Source organism: Carassius auratus, chromosome 41, assembly GCF_003368295.1.
Source record: "Carassius auratus strain Wakin chromosome 41, ASM336829v1, whole genome shotgun sequence".
Taxonomy (NCBI): Eukaryota; Metazoa; Chordata; class Actinopteri; order Cypriniformes; family Cyprinidae; genus Carassius; species Carassius auratus.
This window is the reverse complement of record NC_039283.1, coordinates 25,050,741-25,070,927: the sequence shown is the minus strand read 5'-3', so window position 1 is coordinate 25,070,927 and position 20,187 is coordinate 25,050,741. Positions and strand designations below refer to the sequence as shown.

The 20,187-nt window shown below is 37.6% G+C and overlaps 1 protein-coding gene across 1 annotated transcript in view; it reads left to right on the top strand.

The window, feature by feature from the left end:
* LOC113059381 (E3 ubiquitin-protein ligase UBR5-like) overlaps positions 1-20,187 on the top strand; it is a 49,062-nt gene that overhangs the window by 12,817 nt on the left and 16,058 nt on the right. Inside the window, exons 16-40 of the mRNA XM_026227846.1 lie at positions 666-778; positions 961-1,104; positions 2,257-2,368; positions 2,456-2,610; positions 2,690-2,887; positions 4,325-4,535; positions 6,065-6,191; positions 6,637-6,788; positions 6,875-6,970; positions 7,090-7,213; positions 7,293-7,390; positions 8,234-8,370; positions 8,452-8,543; positions 10,488-10,634; positions 10,756-10,874; positions 12,704-12,830; positions 12,909-13,038; positions 13,167-13,327; positions 13,470-13,709; positions 14,830-14,953; positions 15,037-15,148; positions 16,290-16,421; positions 17,314-17,571; positions 18,780-19,048; positions 19,119-19,330. Of these exons, the coding sequence (XP_026083631.1) occupies positions 666-778; positions 961-1,104; positions 2,257-2,368; positions 2,456-2,610; positions 2,690-2,887; positions 4,325-4,535; positions 6,065-6,191; positions 6,637-6,788; positions 6,875-6,970; positions 7,090-7,213; positions 7,293-7,390; positions 8,234-8,370; positions 8,452-8,543; positions 10,488-10,634; positions 10,756-10,874; positions 12,704-12,830; positions 12,909-13,038; positions 13,167-13,327; positions 13,470-13,709; positions 14,830-14,953; positions 15,037-15,148; positions 16,290-16,421; positions 17,314-17,571; positions 18,780-19,048; positions 19,119-19,330 (3,790 nt within the window). The remainder of the gene's footprint in view (positions 1-665; positions 779-960; positions 1,105-2,256; positions 2,369-2,455; positions 2,611-2,689; positions 2,888-4,324; positions 4,536-6,064; positions 6,192-6,636; positions 6,789-6,874; positions 6,971-7,089; positions 7,214-7,292; positions 7,391-8,233; positions 8,371-8,451; positions 8,544-10,487; positions 10,635-10,755; positions 10,875-12,703; positions 12,831-12,908; positions 13,039-13,166; positions 13,328-13,469; positions 13,710-14,829; positions 14,954-15,036; positions 15,149-16,289; positions 16,422-17,313; positions 17,572-18,779; positions 19,049-19,118; positions 19,331-20,187) is intronic.

Here is a 20,187-nt window from a genome sequence, read left to right as displayed (position 1 = left end):
CTTAAAAAAAAAAAATGCTGAAGCAAAAACGTAAAAAAAAAAAAAAGGTTTACAAGAAAATACTGTTTCGGTGTTTTTATCTCAAAATTGCATGTTTAATTCAATGCCACTTACTGATTATTTAAAAAAAAAAGTGCTTTCTGAGTAAAAATTGTTTCAAAGATTTTTTATTATTTTTTGTGCATTGTGTGCATTTCTACTGTAATTGCACACATTTTTTCACATAAATGCAATATTTACTTTCCCAATTGGCTGCATGTTGCATTTGATTCGGTTTGTTTGCACGTGAAGTCTGTTGTTTTTTCTGAATCATGCTCTTCCTCACATCTTTAAAACACATTTTATTAAACTCTGCTGCTTTAAACTCTCTTATGAAGTTATATTACTCTGCAAACACCCTTGAAGAAGTTTATGTATAGGTTTTTATATTGCTTATGCATACTAGCGTTCTCTATCGGTATATTTGATGTTTTTGATTGCTTCTATTTGGATGAAAGCATCAGCTATAAAAGTGTATTTCATCTTGTTACTCGCCATGAGAATACCCAAGGATGCTGGTGTGGCATTAAATAAGTAGTTTGAACTGTTTAAACATTGATGCGAAACCAAAAGCTTGTTGGCTGCAGTGTTTTGCCCTTGCTAACCGATTACCTGCTGTGCTACAGAGCGTAGGCGCTCAACGCCGGCTCCAAAGGAGGAGGAGAAAGTCAATGAGGAGCAGTGGCCTCTACGAGAGGTCGTTTTCGTGGAGGATGTTAAAAACGTCCCTGTGGGAAAGGTGGGTGCTGGCGTGCACGTCGATCCAAACCACAAGCGTATTTTCTCCACTGTCTATTCATTTATTGTCTGCCTTTTATGCAACCTCAAGAACTGTTTTTAATTCAAGCATACTGTTTTTATTGACGTGTGATGCTTTGCTATGACACCTCATTTGCAACAGCTCTCTCTTTTGAACTCAAGGTGCTAAAAGTCGATGGTGCATATGTTGCTGTGAAATTTCCAGGGACGTCGAGCAGCGTGAGCAGCCAGAGCGCAGCTCCCACTGACTCTGACCCGTCCTCACTGCTGCAAGACTGTCGACTGCTCAGAATAGATGAGCTGCAGGTAAACGCACCAAGACACATTTGCTGAAACATTGATGCATGCATTCATTTAAAATGACATTTTGATGAATAGTCACAGCTTAACATACTGTAATATTCAAGTCAACATCTATAAATAATGTACATGAATATATGTGACCCTGGACCACAAAACCAATCATAAGGGTGCGAATTTTGAAATTGAGATTTATACATCATCTGAAAGCGAGGACGATATTTGGCCAAGATACAACTATTTGAAAACCTGGAATCTGAGCGTGCAAAAAAAATGTAAATATTGAGAAAATCCCCTTTTTAAAGTTGTTCGGGTGAGGTTCTTGGCAATGCATGTTACTAATCAAAAATGAAGTTTTGATATATTTACGGTAGGAGATTTACAAAATATCTTCATGGAAGATGATCTTTACTTAATATCCTAATGATTTTGACCCATACAATGTGTTTTTGGCTATTGCTACAAATATACCTTAGAGACTCAAGACTGCTCCAGAGTCCCAAATGGTATTGAATCACTCTAAATCAGGGGTTTTCACACTTGTAAGGATCCCTAAATACCATGATTACTTTGGAAACAAACATCCTTTCTAAAAAATCTAATAATAATAAAGAAAGAAAGAAAAATAAAATGAAGACAACAAAAATGTAATATATTATTTACATTATTTTATTTAAATAAATTTTTCCAAATTTAAATGATTTATTTTTATTCTGAACATTTGACTGAAAATATCTACTTTTATTAATTTTACAGCCAATTTGAGATCATTTTTTTTTCTTAAAAAATTGACGTTTTTTAAATCTTATTTTTAATTTGTAATTTTTTTGCTATTTTATACAGTGGGTAAAGAGAAAAATCTATGCAGCCTGAAATGAAAACAGATTAAAAATTTTTTTGTTATTATATATTTTTTTATATATTTTATTTTTAATATTTGTGTGTATATATATATATTATGTACATGTATATGTGTATAGTATTTGCTTTTTTTATCAATTAAATTTATTTATTTTTTTTCCTCAAAGTTTTGCAAATTCCCAGCCATTTTTCCGTCCCAGTTTGAAAACCCCTTGTCTATATAAATATTGGCGGAAAATGAAAAACAAATCTGGCTGAATATTTAGCTGAGAGTTATTTCTCTTCTCTTCTGAACAGGTTGTGAAAACTGGTGGAACACCAAAAGTTCCAGACTGTTTTCAGCGCACTCCTAAAAAACTTTGTATCCCAGAAAAAGCAGAAATTTTAGCTGTGAATGTTGACTCCAAAGGTGACTATGGCTTTGATCTCTCTCCCATCTTGTTGTGTATTTCCCCTGTGCATCTGCTTCACTCCTCTGTTGTCTTTCGTCTTGCAGGAGTTCATGCTGTGTTGAAAACGGGCAGCTGGGTACGCTACTGTGTTTTTGACTTGGCCACCGGCAAAGCCGAGCAGGAGAATCACTTCCCCACCAGTAATCTGGCCTTTCTGGGTCAGAGTGAGCGTAACGTGGCGATCTTCACTGCTGGCCAGGTCAGACATCACACAGTCTGATGCCCTCCATGCGTTTCTCTGTACACCTGTTTTAACTCTCTCGTCTTTGTGTCTTCAGGAGAGCCCTATCATTTTGAGGGACGGTAATGGCACTATTTATCCCATGGCTAAAGACTGTATGGGTGGAATACGAGACCCTGATTGGCTCGACCTCCCACCGATTGCCAGTCTAGGCATGGGAGTTCATTCGCTCGCCAACCTTCCCAGTAACACCACAATCAAAAAGAAAGCAGCCGTGATCATCATGGCAGTGGAGGTATGTTACACCAATGGTCCCACCTAGTGATCAACTGTAAAAATAACAAATTTTACCTCTTCCCAACAGGGAAAACCACTAACACTCAAGAATCTCACACACACACAAACACTATAATTTGCTGTTACACTCCATATAACTCCATATACAAGCCTGAAACTGAGCCTTTTTTTGCACAGGCCTATCTAAAGGGTTAATGGTGCCACCTAGTGATCAACTGTAAAAATAACAAATTTTACCTCCCAAAAGGGAAAACCACAAACAATCAAGAATGCATGATTACATTGTGTCATGGCTTTGTAATCAAAAAATGTTGTTATAATGGAAGCCAATGGGGTAAAAACAGCCACCAACAACAAATGAGGGAGAAAATTGTTTTATCTAATGCTGCACAAAAACTAAAAATGCATCAAAGCCAATGTTGCTACTAATCTTTGACATGCCCAAGACTGTTATAAAAAGTAAAAAAAAAAAATCCAGTCACAATTACTTTTATATTGAAAATAAGTCATTTTGTGTGTTCCCCCCCCCAAATCAGTGACATCATTTATGAACTTGGCAATTAAAGAGTTAAAATCTTGGATTTTTTAAAAACATTTGGTAGTTTTGATCAGGACTGAGGTTGATTAACAGATTTATGCAAAAAAAAAAATATGAATGATGTTTTCATCCCGAACAACTCGAAAGGGTAGTGAATTTGAACAATCCACAAGGGTTAATAATTATAGAATTTTTTTTTTTTTTTTTAAACCTGTTGTAATATGTTGTATATGGTTGTAAGAGTAAATGTATACCTTTTTGTGTGTGTGTATGTGTATATATAATTGCATAATTATTACATATTTTTAAGCTGTTTGTATTTAAATCTTGTCCTTTTTTTAAAAAAAAGTCTTTCTGCTTGTAAATGTCTCCTTCTATGCCTTTTTAATAAGGAATAACACATTATTTGATACATTTGCATTGCACCCCTAAAAGTTTTTTTTTTAATATGCTTCTACATTTTTCATAATTTAATTAGAGAAAAAGTAACATTTGAATTAAATGCCAGATCAGTTTGTGTAACTGAAATGCCAATAATAATAATAATAATAACAAGAAAAAATGTTTTAGTTATAAACACTCCTGAAATACACACAGGACTTTTATTTTGAAATGTCTTTTTAATTCTTCAAACTGCTCATTCAGACAGATGATGGATACAAATAAAGTACACTAACAATTAAAATGATATTTTGAATAGCAGGTAAACACCATCATAACACAACATCGGAAGATCTGAGTAATCTTAGTATAAATATGCATATTCATATTCACTTATGATTGTAAAAAAAAAAAGAAAACACTTTTTAAGTACCTGCATTGATCGCTCTCACGCTAATGTGAGTAATGCGTGAGTCTGTGTTTCTGGTTGATGTATGTTGTGTCTCTGTGCTTCAGAAGCAGACGCTGATGCAGCACGTGCTGCGCTGTGATTACGAGGCGTGCAGACAGTACCTGATCAATCTGGAGCAGGCCGTGCTGCTGGAGCAGAACCCTCTCGCTCTGGACGCTCTGCTGGGTCACCGCTGCGACGGCAACCGCAACATCCTCCACACCTGCGTCTCCGTCTGCTTCCCCGTCAGCAACAAGGAGACCAAGGAGGAGGAAGGTAACAACGCCGTGTTTTTTCAGCGGCACTGAGATGTTATTGCACATAAGTGGTGTGCTGTGTAAACCAGTTCAAACCACTTGTACTGACATGGTTGACATCGGTTCATGCAAAATCTCCGTTAACGGTCTGTAATACTTTAGCAGATACCCATTCAAATCTAGGCTAGGCACTTCTGGTTTAACAGCAAAATGCTAAACTGAAGCGCTTCACTCAGCAGTGCATTTACTTATTTCAGAATCAGAATCAGAATCAGAATCAGAAAGAGCTTTATTGCCAAGTATGCTTACGCATACAAGGAATTTGTTTTAGTGACATAAGCTTCCAGTACACAGAGACAACAACACAGAGACAAAAAAAAAAAAAAAAAAGATTTACACATTAGCAAATAAATAAGTGTATAAACAATTGTGCTATAAATGATAATGGAATAGGATTGAGTGAGATGCAGGAATGTTCTAGTATGGAGGGTTAACAAATAAATATAAGGATATTGCACGTTTATAAGCATAAGTAGAGAACATTTAACTGTTCATGAGGTAGATAGCCTGGGGGAAGAAACTGTTCTTGTGCCTTGCTGTTCTGGTGTTTGCGGCTCTGAGGCGCCGGCCAGATGGCAAAAGTTCAAAGATGGGATGACTTGGATGTGAGGGATCCAGAGTGATTTTCTGAGCCCTTTTCCTCACTCTGGATGTATACAGTTCTTGAAGGGTGGGCAGGGGAGCACCAATAATCCTTTCAGCAGTCCGAACAGTTCTCTGTAGTCTTCTGATGTCTGATATTTGTCTGCAACCCACCAAGAAAATAAAACCTTCTGATTTTAGGTTTGAAAATGATGAACAATCATCTAAACTGAAGATAAAAAATGTATTGTGCTTTTTTTTTTTTTTGTACTATAAAATTATTGTATTTTTATTTTGAAATATGGTTTTATCACGGTTTATTATTATTTATTTTTTTTTTTTATTTTTTTTTTTGGAAAAACAAAGTAAATAAAGTGCAATATTATTATTACTATTATTAATAAATTTTTTAGAGTTCTATTTAATGGGTTGCACTTTGTGCAGTGTGAGCGCCAAACTATGCATGTGAAAAATGCATGTGCACCCCTGGTTTATTACTGTTTTTAATGTATAATCATATACATGTTTGGAACAAGTGGAGAATGAGTACGAGTTAGTTTCTTTTATTGAGCACAAAAGAAAATATTTCTTATATAAACAGTTGACAGTAGCCATTGGATTAAAATTGTGAAAGGAGTTTTATTTTTGTTTTCGGTCTTAATTTAATTAAAAAAAAATTATGTCTATAGTTTATTTCTGTTTTAATTGTTTAGTAGTTACTAAATAAAATTTTTTGTTGTGGCAACTTACTGATTTTTATTTTATTTTTATTAAAAATATTTAACCATTAACTGAAATGAAACTGAAAGTTAAGTCGAAATTGAAGACCTGTGTATGTGTTGGAGCGTAGCTGATGTTGGATGTTTCTCCAAACCCGGTCTGAGATGACGGTTCGCTGTGTTTCAGAAGCAGAGCGGTCTGAAAGGAACACGTTCGCTGAGAGGCTGTCTGCCGTCGAGGCTATCGCTAATGCTATTTCAGTGGTGTCCAGCAACAGCTCGGGGAACCGTACGGGATCGTCCAGCAGCCGCGGGTCAGTGCTCCGATTCACCGGGATACATGTTACCTGAAGAGCATTTCAACATTTCAAAATAAGAGTCCTAATCTTTTTTTTTTTTTTTTTTTTCTGGGTTGCACAATTAACTGTCAGGATTTAATTCAGTGTAAACTCTTGCATTCGACCTTATACGTGCTGATAAATCAACACACAAACCAATTTAAATGCATATGTGTATTTTAAATAAAACCAATCTTGGGTATTTTAAAAATGCACTTAAGTGAGTAAAATAATCTAAGATGCATGATTTGTTTTGAGATTGTGTGGGTTTGTTTTATATCCATGCATTGAAACTCTGTTACACATTCTGATCAGCTCATGCATTCCTTCTGAATTGAAACCCTGGCTTCTGTGTTCAGAGGAACATAACATGATTGTTTGGTGTGCAGTTGGTTCACTGTCGTTGTTTTCGTCTCTGTAGCTTGCGCTTGAGAGAGATGATGAGACGCTCCCTCCGCGCTGCAGGTTTGGGTCGCCACGAGTCCGGCCCTTCCTCCAGCGACCACCAAGACCCCGTTTCACCCCCTATCGCCCCTCCCAGCTGGGTACCAGACCCTCCACCGATGGATCCTGGTGAGTGCAGCAGGTTTTGGATCTTAACTGATGTATTGCATGCATGCGATTAGCCTGATGTCTCACCAAACCATCTTCTTTGCTAGACGGTGACATTGATTTCATCCTGGCCCCTGCAGTGGGTTCCCTTACCACTGCCTCCACCGGCTCCAGCCAGGGTCCCAGCACCTCCACCATCCCAGGTACATGAACATTATATATATATATATATATATATATATATATGAGAGATGCTGCTTTGTGCTGTCATTTATAAAAGTCTCTTGTAGCATGTTTTCAGTATTTCCTCTGTCCTCTGAAGGACCGTCATCTGAACCATCAGTAGTGGAATCTAAAGACCGGAAGGCTAACGCACACCTGATCCTGAAGCTGATGTGTGATAGCATGGTCCTGCGACCTCACTTGAGAGAGCTGCTCTCTGCTAAGTACGTCACACTCCTGCCGCTCTCAATGCTAGCTGATTTCCCATCTTTGAGCTATGTTTGTTTTGCTGTTGTTTGATAGGGATGCTCGTGGGATGACTCCATTCATGTTGGCGGTGAGCGGGAGAGCTTACCCAGCAGCCATTACTGTTCTGGAAGCAGCACAGAAAATAGCCAAAGGTGAGTATACCGCTGCAGTTTAACTGTTATTTTAGTATTAATTGTATGCCATTTATAGTTTGATTTAGGTGTATTTTTTTATATTTTCTGTTTATTTTAATTAGTTTGTAATTATTTTGCCTTTTTTTTTTTTTTTTGGTCTAAATAAAAATTATTTTTTATTTTAGTACTTCAAGTTAAATGAGACAAAAAACGAGATACATTTTAAATGTTTATTTTATTTTTTGTCTTTTTAAATATTTTATATAAGTTTTGTTTTATATATATATATATATATATATATATATATATATATATATAATTTATTATTATTATTATTTTTTTTTTTTTTGGTTTAGTAATTTTTTTTTTTTTTTTTGTCTATATAATTTTTTTTTTTTTTTTTTAATTTAGTTTAATGTCTATAGTCATTTTTATTTATTTGGGGTTTAGTAATTGTTGTTGTTTTTTAACGTTTTTTATATCTATAGTTTTTATTTCTTTAGTTTGTTAAACTAAACAAAAATGACAAAAACATTATTTAAATTATAAAAAAAAATTTTTTTGTCTATATAGTTTTGATTTATTTCATTTTATTATGTTTTATTTATATTATGTTTTATTTTAGTAGTTATTTATATTGTTTTATTTTAGTACTAAACGAAAATGAGAAATTACGTAATTTTAAGTTTTTATTTAATTTCAGTTAACATTATTTCAAATAGCAAATATTTTTAATGGGTTTAGTTAACTTTAATAAACTTGTTTTAACTTGCTGAGATGCATTTGTCATGTTTCATGTTTTTGTGTTTCTTAATCTTATCTGGCTCTTCTGTTTTTGTCCAGGTGAACCGGGACTCGGAGAGAAAGAGGATGCAGCGTCTGTGTTCATGGAGATGATCTGTCCTTCAGGAACAAACCCAGATGACTCTCCTCTCTACGTTCTGTGCTGTAACGACACCTGCAGCTTCACCTGGACGGGAGCCGAACACATCAACCAGGTACAAACGTCACATTCTTTACGTAAAATACTGTGGAGCTGAATGACTTTGTAGAATTGCACTGAACCTGTATGTTCGCAGGACATCTTTGAGTGCAGAACTTGTGGCCTGCTGGAGTCTCTGTGTTGCTGCACTGAATGCGCCAGAGTTTGTCACAAAGGTCACGACTGCAAGTGAGTAGAGGTCAAGTTCAAATGATTTTATGGCAGCACAATTTTCTGCATCACCACTTCTATCCTTCTGGAAGAACGAAATCCTGGAATGCAGTGCAAACTTTGTTAACGATAACTTAAAACGTTTATTAATTGAAATAGAGCTTAAAAAAAATGCAAAAAAATGCAAAACTTAAACGAAAATGATAAATCTCGTCTTGGTAGCTAAATGAAATAAAATCAGTTTTACTAAAATAAACTGAAAGATAAAAATACAAATGAAAGCTAAAAAAGAAATAAAATGAGAAGTAATAAAAATGACAAGCATATAAAAAAATTACTAAAACTAAAGATATAATAAAAACTGAAAGTTAATATAAAAAATACTATAACTATACTTTTTAATTTTATTTTTTAAACGATATTAGATTTGACAAATAATAAATGAAAAGGTGTCATTTTATTATTGCTTGTTCTTTGTGAAAAGGAAATGTTAAATAAAACTAAATTTAGTTTTTAAAACAAACCCCAAATCTAACCAAAAAAAAAAAACTTCATATAAACAAAGGCAACATTCGAGGCAACCACTGCATTTGAATTACAGTCCAAACAAAGATGCTGAATACATGCAACATGAGCAGTGTTTTTTAAAATCTAAATTAGATTGTATTGTATTGTGGGAAATTGTAATTTAATTTAAACATCTGCATGAAACCGAAGCAGCAGACGAGCTGAGTAAAACGCATATTCCCTTTCTGCCAGCAGGTGGCGCTTACGGAACAGCAGATACAGCGTTCCTTTGACTGTAAACAAAGCAGCGAGACGCTTATAAACACTGCTTTAAAATGCATTCTACAGAGATGACAAGAAAATACCATCTAAGCTTTTCTAAAGACAAGTCCGTTCCCCTCAGAAATACATTCATATAAACTCACACCCCGAATATATTGATTTAAGTCTGATTTTGGTCTATGAAAAATTGACATTTTAGTCTAGTTTTAGTCAATGAAAATGGTATTTTAGTCTCTTTAGTAATGCAATTTTATAGGGCTGTGCAAAAAATCGAATGCGATTTTCATGCACATCTCATCAATAAAGACGCTCCTTTAATTGGAAGTATTATCTCTAGCACGTGTGTTCAGATCAGGGTTGCCAGGTTTTCACAACAAATCCTTTCCTGTTGCTTCTCAAAACTAGTCCAAAACTAATCGCGATTCCAGGACGTTCCCAGATAAAAAAATTGCTTCCCGGGGTTAAAATATACGTTTTGTTTTTTGGCATGGTTGTCTTGGTAAAATTAGCATTTTAGGGGCTAAATATCACGTTATTGGTATTGGGGTTGCTTCGAACCGCGGACATGGAAAACAACCGCAGACTTGGCAACACATGTTTTTATCATTTTTTTTTTAGCAATTTTTTATCGGGGAACCTCCTGGAAACGCGATTTTGGCTAGTTTTGAGAAGCAACTGGGCAGGATTTGTTGTGAAAACCTGGCAACCCTGATCTGAACACATGTGCTGGAGATAATACTTCTAATTACAGGAGCGTCTTTACTGATGAGATGTGCATGAAAATCGCATTCGATTTTTTGCACAGCCCTACAATTTTATTTAACCTAGTCCATATAGTACAAGCACCTAGAAGTATAAAAGAAACCAAAATTGTATTTCATCCAAACCCATTTCAAACAAGATTATCTAAACGAGACAAAATTTTTTATAACATTTCGTTTTGGTCACCGAAAATGAAGACACATTTTGGTAAAGTTTTAATTTTGTAAACCACATTTAGTCTCGTTTTTATTCGTCAACGACATTGCATTATACACTTAATTATAGTCAGCGTCACATGACCAGCATTTACATGACATCTCGTCTCGTTTTCGTCACATGATAAAGGTTCATTGACGACGATATTTAGAAGATGGCAAGATGGTAAAACTGTAATCTCTCGTTCTTCTCCAGACTGAAGCGAACGTCTCCCACTGCGTACTGTGATTGCTGGGAGAAGTGTAAATGCAAGACCCTCATCGCGGGCCAGAAAGCAGCTCGTTTGGATCTGCTCTACAGGCTGCTGACCACCACTAATCTAGTGACCACTCCTAACAGCAGGTATGTTCAAGGATTTAAGTCCTGCTCCAGCTTTCGGTTTCCAGAGTGTTTTATGAGGGTCATTTGGAGAGCATCCAGCCAGTGTTCTGTGTCCTGAACGGCGTTTGTTTGTGTCTGGCAGGGGAGAGCACATCTTGCTGTTCCTGGTGCAGACTGTCGCAAGGCAGAGCGTGGAGCATTGCCAGTATCGACCACCTCGAATACGAGAGGACAGGAACCGGAAGGCCGCTAGCGCTGAAGGTGTGTCTTTGAATAGGGAAGTGATCTGGAAAAGTGATCTGGAGCCGTGAAAATGTTTCTTTGAAACATTCGGTTATATTTTTGTTTTAAGGTGTCCTTGTTACATTGTAATTATACATTTAAGTACTGAGTAATATCAAGTAACTACATGTACTTACTATATGGTTAGAGTTTGGCTTGAGGTTACTTGTTATGTAATTATGCATAATCAATTTTTATTTTAATAGTAAGTACATGCAACGTGTAACAAGGACTCCTTAAAATAAAGTATAACCAAACATTATTAAAAGTGCAGTTCTTAGAAAGTTCTCAAATAGATAATTATAGGCTTTGTTTTTTTTGGTCCCCATTTGATTTGTTTTTGTATTGTTACTGAATTTCAAATTCAGCAAAAAGCATCACGCTTAATCATTGCTGACATTTATCGATTGTTGTCTCACTTCAGAGTACTTACATGATGGTAATATGTATGTGGCGTTATTACAACAACTAGTTAGAAATAATAAATTAAATAAAAAATAAATTTAAAAAGCAGGTTATCCTAAATTTAGTTTTTAGATTTTTAAATTTTATGCTGGAAATCTGTTTTGAAACATTTCCTCGTGTGAAAATATAAGTTTTTATTCAAGGTCGACGGATAGTGGATTTTACCGATAGCTAGGTTGGATCACACTCGCCGATATGGATTAATCAACCGATAGTTTTTAAAATGGTAATGAACAAAAACTAAAAAATAGTAATGTACGGTAAAAAAAGAAAGAAAAACGTACTGAACCATGCTTTGGACGTGAATAAAAAATATTCATATAATCACTTGTGTGTTTTGGCCGCATTTTGAAATGCACAACCGCTTTAAATGCTGCTAATGTCTGCATCCTTTCAGCCTTGCTAGCAAACTAATGCAGCATCTAGTCAACAAATTAATTACTTGGTAATGAGATAAAAACATGCACTTTTGCGTACTGTATACACACCGTTTCATTGTATTTTTAAACCCGTTCCAATAGGCTCATTCATGAGTTAAACAGTTGAGTTTACCGTTTTTAAATCCATTCAGCCGATCTCCGGGTCTGGCGGTAGCGCTTTTAGCTTAGCATAGATCATTGAATCAGATTAGGCCATTAGCATCTTGCTCAAAAATGACCAAAGAGTCTCTAAATTTTTACTGATTAAAAATCAACTCTTCTGTAGTCACATCGTGTACTAATACCAACGGAAAATGAAAAGTAGTGTTTTTTTTTTTTTGGTCGATACGGCTAGGAACTATGCTTTCATTCCGACGTAATAATCAAGGAACTGAGCAGGCGCAGTGATATCACACAGAGCCTGAAAATAGTCCCCAGCTAGTTTGTGTAGTTGCAGCAATGGCAGAGTTGCTGGGGACTTTTTTCAGGCGCTGTACGATATCGCTGCACTTCAAAATAACAGAAATAAGCGTGGCTTGTTTGCTAAACTTGTTTTATGGAACGACCCCTTCTTCTGCCTCTAGAAGTCGCTCTCGCTCTCGTTCTGTATAATGACAGCGACACTTTCTCAGCCGCTTTAGCAACAGATGCAACCCAGATAAACTATCAGCATGGATTTTATCCAGCAATCAATTATCGGTGCCGATTAATCGGCAAAACCGATACATCTGTCAGTCTCTAGTTTTATATAAAGAATTTTAATGGAAGTATGTTTTTAACTTTTGATACAAAGCATCAAAAGTGTAGAAATATCTTGAATTTAACGTAATGTTCATGATTTTATAGTGCATGATTCAGTTTTGCAAACCAGTGTTCTCGTACATGCACTGTTCTTTAATGTGTGTGTGTGTGTGTTTCTCTCAGACTCTGATATGCCGGATCACGACCTGGAGCCTCCTCGCTTCGCCCAGCTGGCTCTAGAGCGCGTGTTGCAGGACTGGAACGCGCTGAAGTCCATGATAATGTTCGGCTCTCAGGAAAACAAAGACCCGTGAGTCCAGCACTGAACATCTCGCAGGCGAATTCATTGGTACTTACTCAACTAACATAACGTTTTGTATCCTTCCAGATTAAGCGCCAGCAGCAGAATCGCTCACCTTTTACCAGAGGAGCAGATGTACCTGAACCAGCAGAGCGGCACCATCAGACTGGACTGTTTCACACACTGCCTCATCGTCAAGTGTGCACCAGACATCACTGTGCGTCCAAGATCATGCATTTCTGAATATTTAATTATTTTGCATGTTTCTCTTCCCATAATGAGTTCCAGCTAAACTCATTAAGTTTGAGTGCAGAGTGTATCTACATTATTTTTGTTGTTTTCTAGTTTATCGACACTCTTTTGGGGACCCTGGTGAAGGAGCTGCAGAATAAATACACTCCGGGCCGCAGGGAGGAGGCCATCAAGGTCACACGCAGGTTCCTGCGCTCCGTGGCACGAGTCTTTGTCATCCTCAGTGTGGAGATGGCATCCTCCAAGAAGAAAAAGTAGGACTTAGTTACTGAACTTTGTCTGATAAGATTACTCTATCAACAAATTATAATCTATCTTTATGCAAAAACAAAAAAGTTAGTAGAGTAGTTGGTTTCACACTACTCACATTCTCTCTCTCTCTTGTGTTTCCTTCAGTAACTTCATCCCGCAGCCCATCGGGAAGTGCAGACGTGTTTTCCAGGCTCTGTTGCCGTACGCAGTGGAGGAGCTCTGTAATGTGGCCGAGTCTCTGATCGTGCCGGTTCGGATGGGCATCGCTCGGCCCACAGCGCCCTTCACTCTGGCCAGCACCAGCATCGACGCCGTACAGGGCAGCGAGGAGCTCTTCTCTGTGGAGCCGCTGCCACCACGACCCTCTCCAGATCAGTCCAGCAGGTGAGCGACGCTTCAGGAGCACAGAAATCACTGCATCTCCGTGTAGAATAACCCTGTGGTGCATCTGTTACAGTGACAAAGCTTGATTTCAAAGCCTTTTGTAGTTTACAGAAACTTAGTTTGTCCGTGGATTAAAAGTTGCTACTAAAATAATCATACTTCAGAATTACAGAAATTTGGAAAAAAGAGGTTTCTGCTCTTTTTAGGAAGTGAATTAACATTTTCAGTCGTTTGTGGTTTGCTGGATAAGAATTAACAATAAGATTTAAAAGTATTTAAAAATATTTTTGATTTTGGCGTAACTAGATAAAAAAAAATCTTTTTACCCAAGATGCATCATATTTGTGACCCTGGAGCACAAAACCAGTCACAAGTGTATTTTTTTTTTTGTTGAGATTTATGCATCACCTGAAAGCTGAAAAATCATCTTTGCATTGATGTGTGGTTTGTTATGATAGGACAATATTTGGCTGAGATACCAATTTTTGAAAATCTATAATCTGAGGGTGCAAAATAATCAAAATAATGAGAAAATCACTTTTAAAGTTGTTCAGATGAAGTTCTTAGCAATGCATATTACTAATCAAAAATATTTTGAAACATTTGCGGTTAGGAATTTACTAAATATCAGGGAACATAATCATTACTTAATATCCTAATGATTTTTGGCATACAAGAAAAATCGATAATTTTGACCCATACAATGTATTTTTGGTTATTGCTACAAATGCACCCCAGAGACTCTAGACTCAAGAGGTTTTGTGCTCCAGGGTTTATTTGCACATCCCTGTATTGCATTGCATTATATATTTTGCCGCCACAATAAAAACAACAGAGCTGGTTCTATATTTAAAAACATTTTCGAGCTAAGAGTAACTAGAAAAAATTAAGAAACGTCAAGCACTTTATTTAGAGAAATACATATTTACAGTCTAGAAATCACACTTTTTTTTAGCTTACTGAGCATTTTTCAATGTTTTTTTCCACCTTAATGTAAAACATTTAAAGTCATTAAGAGCCCACCTGGCTGGAAACTGCTGCTGTAGCTTAAGTTTACACCGAGTATTAAATCGGATCTTATTGAAGCTGTCATTAATGCTGGTGTTGTCCCGTGTCTCAGCTCCAGTCAGTCGGCGTCTTCCTACATCATCAGGAATCCTCAGCCTCGCCGAAGCAGCCAATCACAGACGTCCCGCGGACGAGACGAAGAGCAGGATGATATCGTTTCTGCTGATGTCGAAGAGGTGCAATGCTACATCACTTGTTTTAGAGTTGGTTTGTTTGCCTGAAGCTCTCTCTGAATGCTCCTGGATGTTCACCTGTTCAGGTGGAGGTGGTGGAGGGTGTTGCAGGTGAGGAGGATCATCATGATGACCAGGAGGAGCAGGGCGAGGAGAACGCAGAGGTCGAAGGGCAGCATGATGAGCACGATGAAGACGGTGAACACTCTTCATAGCAAATTTGACTCGGAAAGCACTGTTTTATCTGATAAGGTTTTAATGAAGCTCCCAAAACACATTACAGTAGGGTTGAGTGATTAATCAATATTTATCTGAAAAAATTAACCTGTTAACTGCCATTCGTCCCCTCGGTGGGACGCCTACGTTTACTTCACTGTATTACAATTAAATCCTAATCTAATAATGACAAACTGAATATCGTTGGAAAGGTCTAAGACCCCTAAATAGATATTTTACCAAACCTATATACAAAGTTCTGACCTTTTGTGGAAAAAAATAAAAGGTCGTCTTTGTTGCCTTTTTCTCAATCACACTTTTTGGAAATCATCAGAAATTATATATCACGTGAAAACTTAAAATCTCCAATTTCATCCTTTTGAAACCCGTTTTAAATTCAAACGCTGCATTGCCGTGAAAATGGTACATCAAAATCATGTTACAAAATGTTTTCAGTCACGAATTATAAAAATTTAGGTTTGGATCATGCACTTTCTAAGTCTATGTTCAAAAATGTGAGTCACAGGTTAAAGGTTAAAGGTCTTCTCAATAAACAACCAAAATAATAGTCTGATTCAACCCAAAGAAAATGTGATAGAAATAATGCTTTTTAAAAAATAATGTAGACATCACATTAAAAATAATAATAGTTTGAGGTATATAACATAACAGATATTTTATTCATGTTTTAATTTATATCAAGTTCAAGTTATTGTGCTCATTTAAAAAAAAAAAAAAAAAAAAAAATTGTGAACATTAAATTAGACATAATTTTTTAAGATAAATTGTAAAAAAAAAAAAACAATGGGGCACCAGAAAAAATTAAAAGCTAAGATTTTCAGTAAGCTATATGGGATGGATTTTCTCCCTATTACTGGTATGAAGTGAATATTGTTATAAATATCGAATGATATGGGGAAAAAAAAATACTGTGATGGTTGTTTTGCGCACATTGCCCAGACCTTACATGGCAGAGCATTTCCTGAGTTTTTGTGTCCCCTGGGGAAAAACACAAGTATATTAGAAACACTGGTGCTGCTCGTTGTGCTTTCATCTAGAAGTCAGCAATTTCTTCTGTTAATGAGACTGAGGTCACAATCTCTATTTTTTTGTGTGTGTGTAGGGAGCGACATGGAGCTGGATTTATTGGCAGCTGCGGAGACTGAGAGTGACAGCGAGAGTAATCATAGCAATCAGGATAACGCCAGCGGCCGCAGGAGCGTAGTGACCGCAGCCACCGCCGGATCTGAAGCAGGTGCATCACTTTGACACAACTGCAGCAATTTCTCTAATTGTGGCACTCCATCCTGTTTTGTTTCGCCCTCTGCATTACCTACTGAGTGTGCAGGAAGCTACCAGCTTCAGACAAGGACTGTAAACTCCATGTTATACCTGTACAATTACATTTAGTGGGTCGAACATTAAATTTTTCCTATTTCCTATCAAGTCAGGTGCCTTTTGCTGCCTACTTATACTATGCCCTAAAAGTATGTACTCGCTTTGTGAAGAAAAAATACATACTATTGAGTATGCAGAAGAGTAGTACGCAAGCTTCGTCACTGCTGCTGCTTTAATTTGGTAACGTGCATTCTGTCACTGTTTAAACTGCCCTGTCAATCATCTTGTCACATCATGCACATGTCATTTAATTTGATTTCCTGCCGTATTGGAGAGAAATGAAGAGGCACGTTGATCTGCTAGTCACAGGTCTATCATGCAGAGAACTTGATGATGATGCATTTTAAATTTAATGACCATTAAACGTATCATTATAAAAGTTCAGTGTTGCTGCAGATGAAATGAATAACATTAATATTTTCATCAGGTTAGATATTGATTATTAATCGCTCAAATCCCTTTCTCTATCTGTCCGTCGGTCTTGAGTATATCCGCCATGTTTGTAGTTTTTTAACACTTTTTATGCGAGTTTGCAAGTAAACGCTGTATCTGCTGTTCCGTAAGCGCCACCTGCTGTCAGAAAGTGAAATTGCGTCCCATTCAGCCCGTCTGCTGTTTTTGTCTCGTTCAGATGTTTTGTGTAGCATAATTGCCTTAGTTTGTTTATATGAAGAGATGTCTTTTATTTGTGTTGTTTATTTATTTGACACGTCAATCACTTTCAGTGTAAACCATTGCATAACCTGCAGGTGCCAGCAGCGTTCCTGCTTTCTTCTCCGAGGACGACTCCCAGTCGAATGACTCCAGTGACTCGGACAGCAGCAGCAGTCAGAGTGACGATGTGGATCAGGAGACTTTCCTGTTGGACGAGCCTCTAGAGAGAACCACGGGCTCAGCGCATGCTAACAGTGCGGCCCAGGCGCCGCGGTCCATGCAGTGGGCCGTACGCACGACACCCAGCCAGCGTTCCTCCGGCGGCGCTCCGTCCAGCTCATCCACACCCGCTGGTCAGTGTCTCACTCCACCCGTCCAAGGAAAAGGGATGACCAGATTTTACGGAAAATTTAATTGCATTGAAGTCGCATGTTATTATTGCATTCATAAATTATGTAAAACACCAAAAAAAAAAAAGATAATCATGCATTTTAGTTTCTCTCAATGTTGCATTCTGAATACCGTATTTTTCGGACTATAAGTCACACTTTTTTTCATAGTTTGGCTGGTCCTGCGACTTATAGTCAGGTGCGACTTATTTATCAAAATTAATTTGACATGAACCGAGAGAAATGAACCAAGAGAAAACATTACCGTCTGCAGCCACCAGAGGGCGCTCTATGCTGCTCAGTGCTCCTGTAGTCTACACTGAAGACATAGAGCGCCCTCCTGTGGCTGTAGACGGTAATGTTTTCTCTTGGTTCTTGGTTCTAAATGTGACTTTTAGTCCAGTGCGACTTGTTTTTTCCTCGTCATGACGTATTTTTGGACTGATGCGACGTAAACTCAGGTGCAACTTATAGTCCGAAAAATACGGTATTTTGGTGCATTCAAGTTGGTCGGTATAGATTAGTAAATTTTATTGTATTTAATTAAATTAAAAAATATATTTTTACAATAAAACTAGCTAAGTTGCCTTTACAAAATATGACCGCTCTGTACAATTGTGGATGGATATATACAGTTTTATTATACATGCATATCTAACACCTTAGTAAATCAAATTAAAAAACACATTTGATGTGCAATCATTCAAATTATAATATTTTGTAGAACTCGAGTTTGAATTTTTTTTGTGGAAAAAGTACATCGTCTAACATTTCTTCAAACAAAGGTATTTAAAGAACATCTTTTATCCTTTTAATGATATTTTCAGTATTATTTTAGTGTTATGTAATATTAAAGTATTTATTATTTCGGATTAGATTTTATTTGAATATTTTCAGTTTAACTTAAAAAATATATATATATTTCGTCACTTCACCCAAAAATGAAAATGCAGCAAAATTAAATTCATAAAACAAAAAAAAGTTAGTTTTGCTTATTTTCTGTTAACATTGACAACATTATTTTTCATTGATGTTGCAATCTTGACCTGAATGCATCGAATGTCACAATTACCTCCTTCAGTTTGTAAAAACTTCTGCTAGGACTTGAATGCACCATAATTCGCAGCATATAGGTAATTTATCACTAGCAGTAATTCTAATGTCTCCTCCAGCGAGCTCCACGGGTCTGATCTACATCGATCCTTCAAACCTGCGCCGCAGCAGTGCCATCAGCACCAGCGCAGCCGCCGCAGCCGCAGCTCTGGAGGCTAGTAACTCCAGCAGCTACCTGACCTCCGCCAGCAGCCTGGCTCGAGCCTACAGCATCGTCATCCGCCAGATCTCTGACCTCATGAGCCTCATCCCCAAATACAACCACCTGGTCTACACGCAGTACCCCGCTGCCGTCAAACTCAGCTATCAGGACGCCGTCAATCTGCAGGTGAGTCGCCCGGCCTTCCAAAATCAGACTGCGGTGAAGCCAGAGTACTGATGATGATGTCACTCTGCAGAACTTCGTGGAGGATAAGTTGATCCCCACCTGGAACTGGATGGTGTCCATCATGGATTCGACTGAAGCGCAGCTGCGTTACGGTTCTGCTCTGTCCTCGGCCGGTGATCCTGGACACCCGAGTCACCCGCTGCACGCTTCACAGCACGCCGGACGCCGAGAGCGCATGACGCCGCGAGAGGAGGCCAGTCTACGCACCCTGGAAGGTCGAAGGTGAGTCCTTTGGGCATTGGGTGTTTCTGTCAGCGTTTACTCAGATTTTGAGGTTGTATATCAATCAATCACCTTTATTTATATAGTGCTTTAAACAAAATACATTGCGCCAAAGCACTGAACAACATTCATTTGGAAAACAGTGTCTCAATAATGCAAAATGATAGTTAAAGGCAGTTCATCATTGAATTCAGTTATGTCATCTCTGTTCAGTTGAAATAGTGTCTGTTTTAATTTGCAATCAAGTCAATGATATCGCTGTAGATGAAGTGACCCCAACTAAGCAAGCCAGAGGCGACAGCGGCAAGGAACCGAAACTCCATCGGTGACAGAATGGAGAAAAAAACCTTGGGAGAAACCAGGCTCAGTTGGGGGGCCAGTTCTCCTCTGACCAGACGGAACCAGTAGTTCAATTCCAGGCTGCAGCAAAGTCAGATTGTGCAGAAGAATCATCTGTTTCCTGTGGTCTTGTCCTGGTGCTCCTCTGAGACAAGGTCTTTACAGGGGATCTGTATCTGGGGCTCTAGTTGTCCTGGTCTCCGCTGTCTTTCAGGGCAGTAGAGGTCCTTTCTAGGTGCTGATCCACCATCTGGTCTGGATACGTACTGGATCCGGGTGACTGCAGTGACCCTCTGATCTGGACACAGACTGGATCTGGTGGCCACGGTGACCTCGGAACAAGAGAGAAACAGACAAATATTAGCGTAGATGCCATTCTTCTAATGATGTAGAAAGTACGGTGTTATGTGAAGTGTTCCGGTTCCAGTTTACCTAATTAATGCAGCCTAAAAATCCTTTAACGGATTTGGATATTAAAAGCATATTAGTATGTTATGTGTATGCCAGGTTAAAGAGAT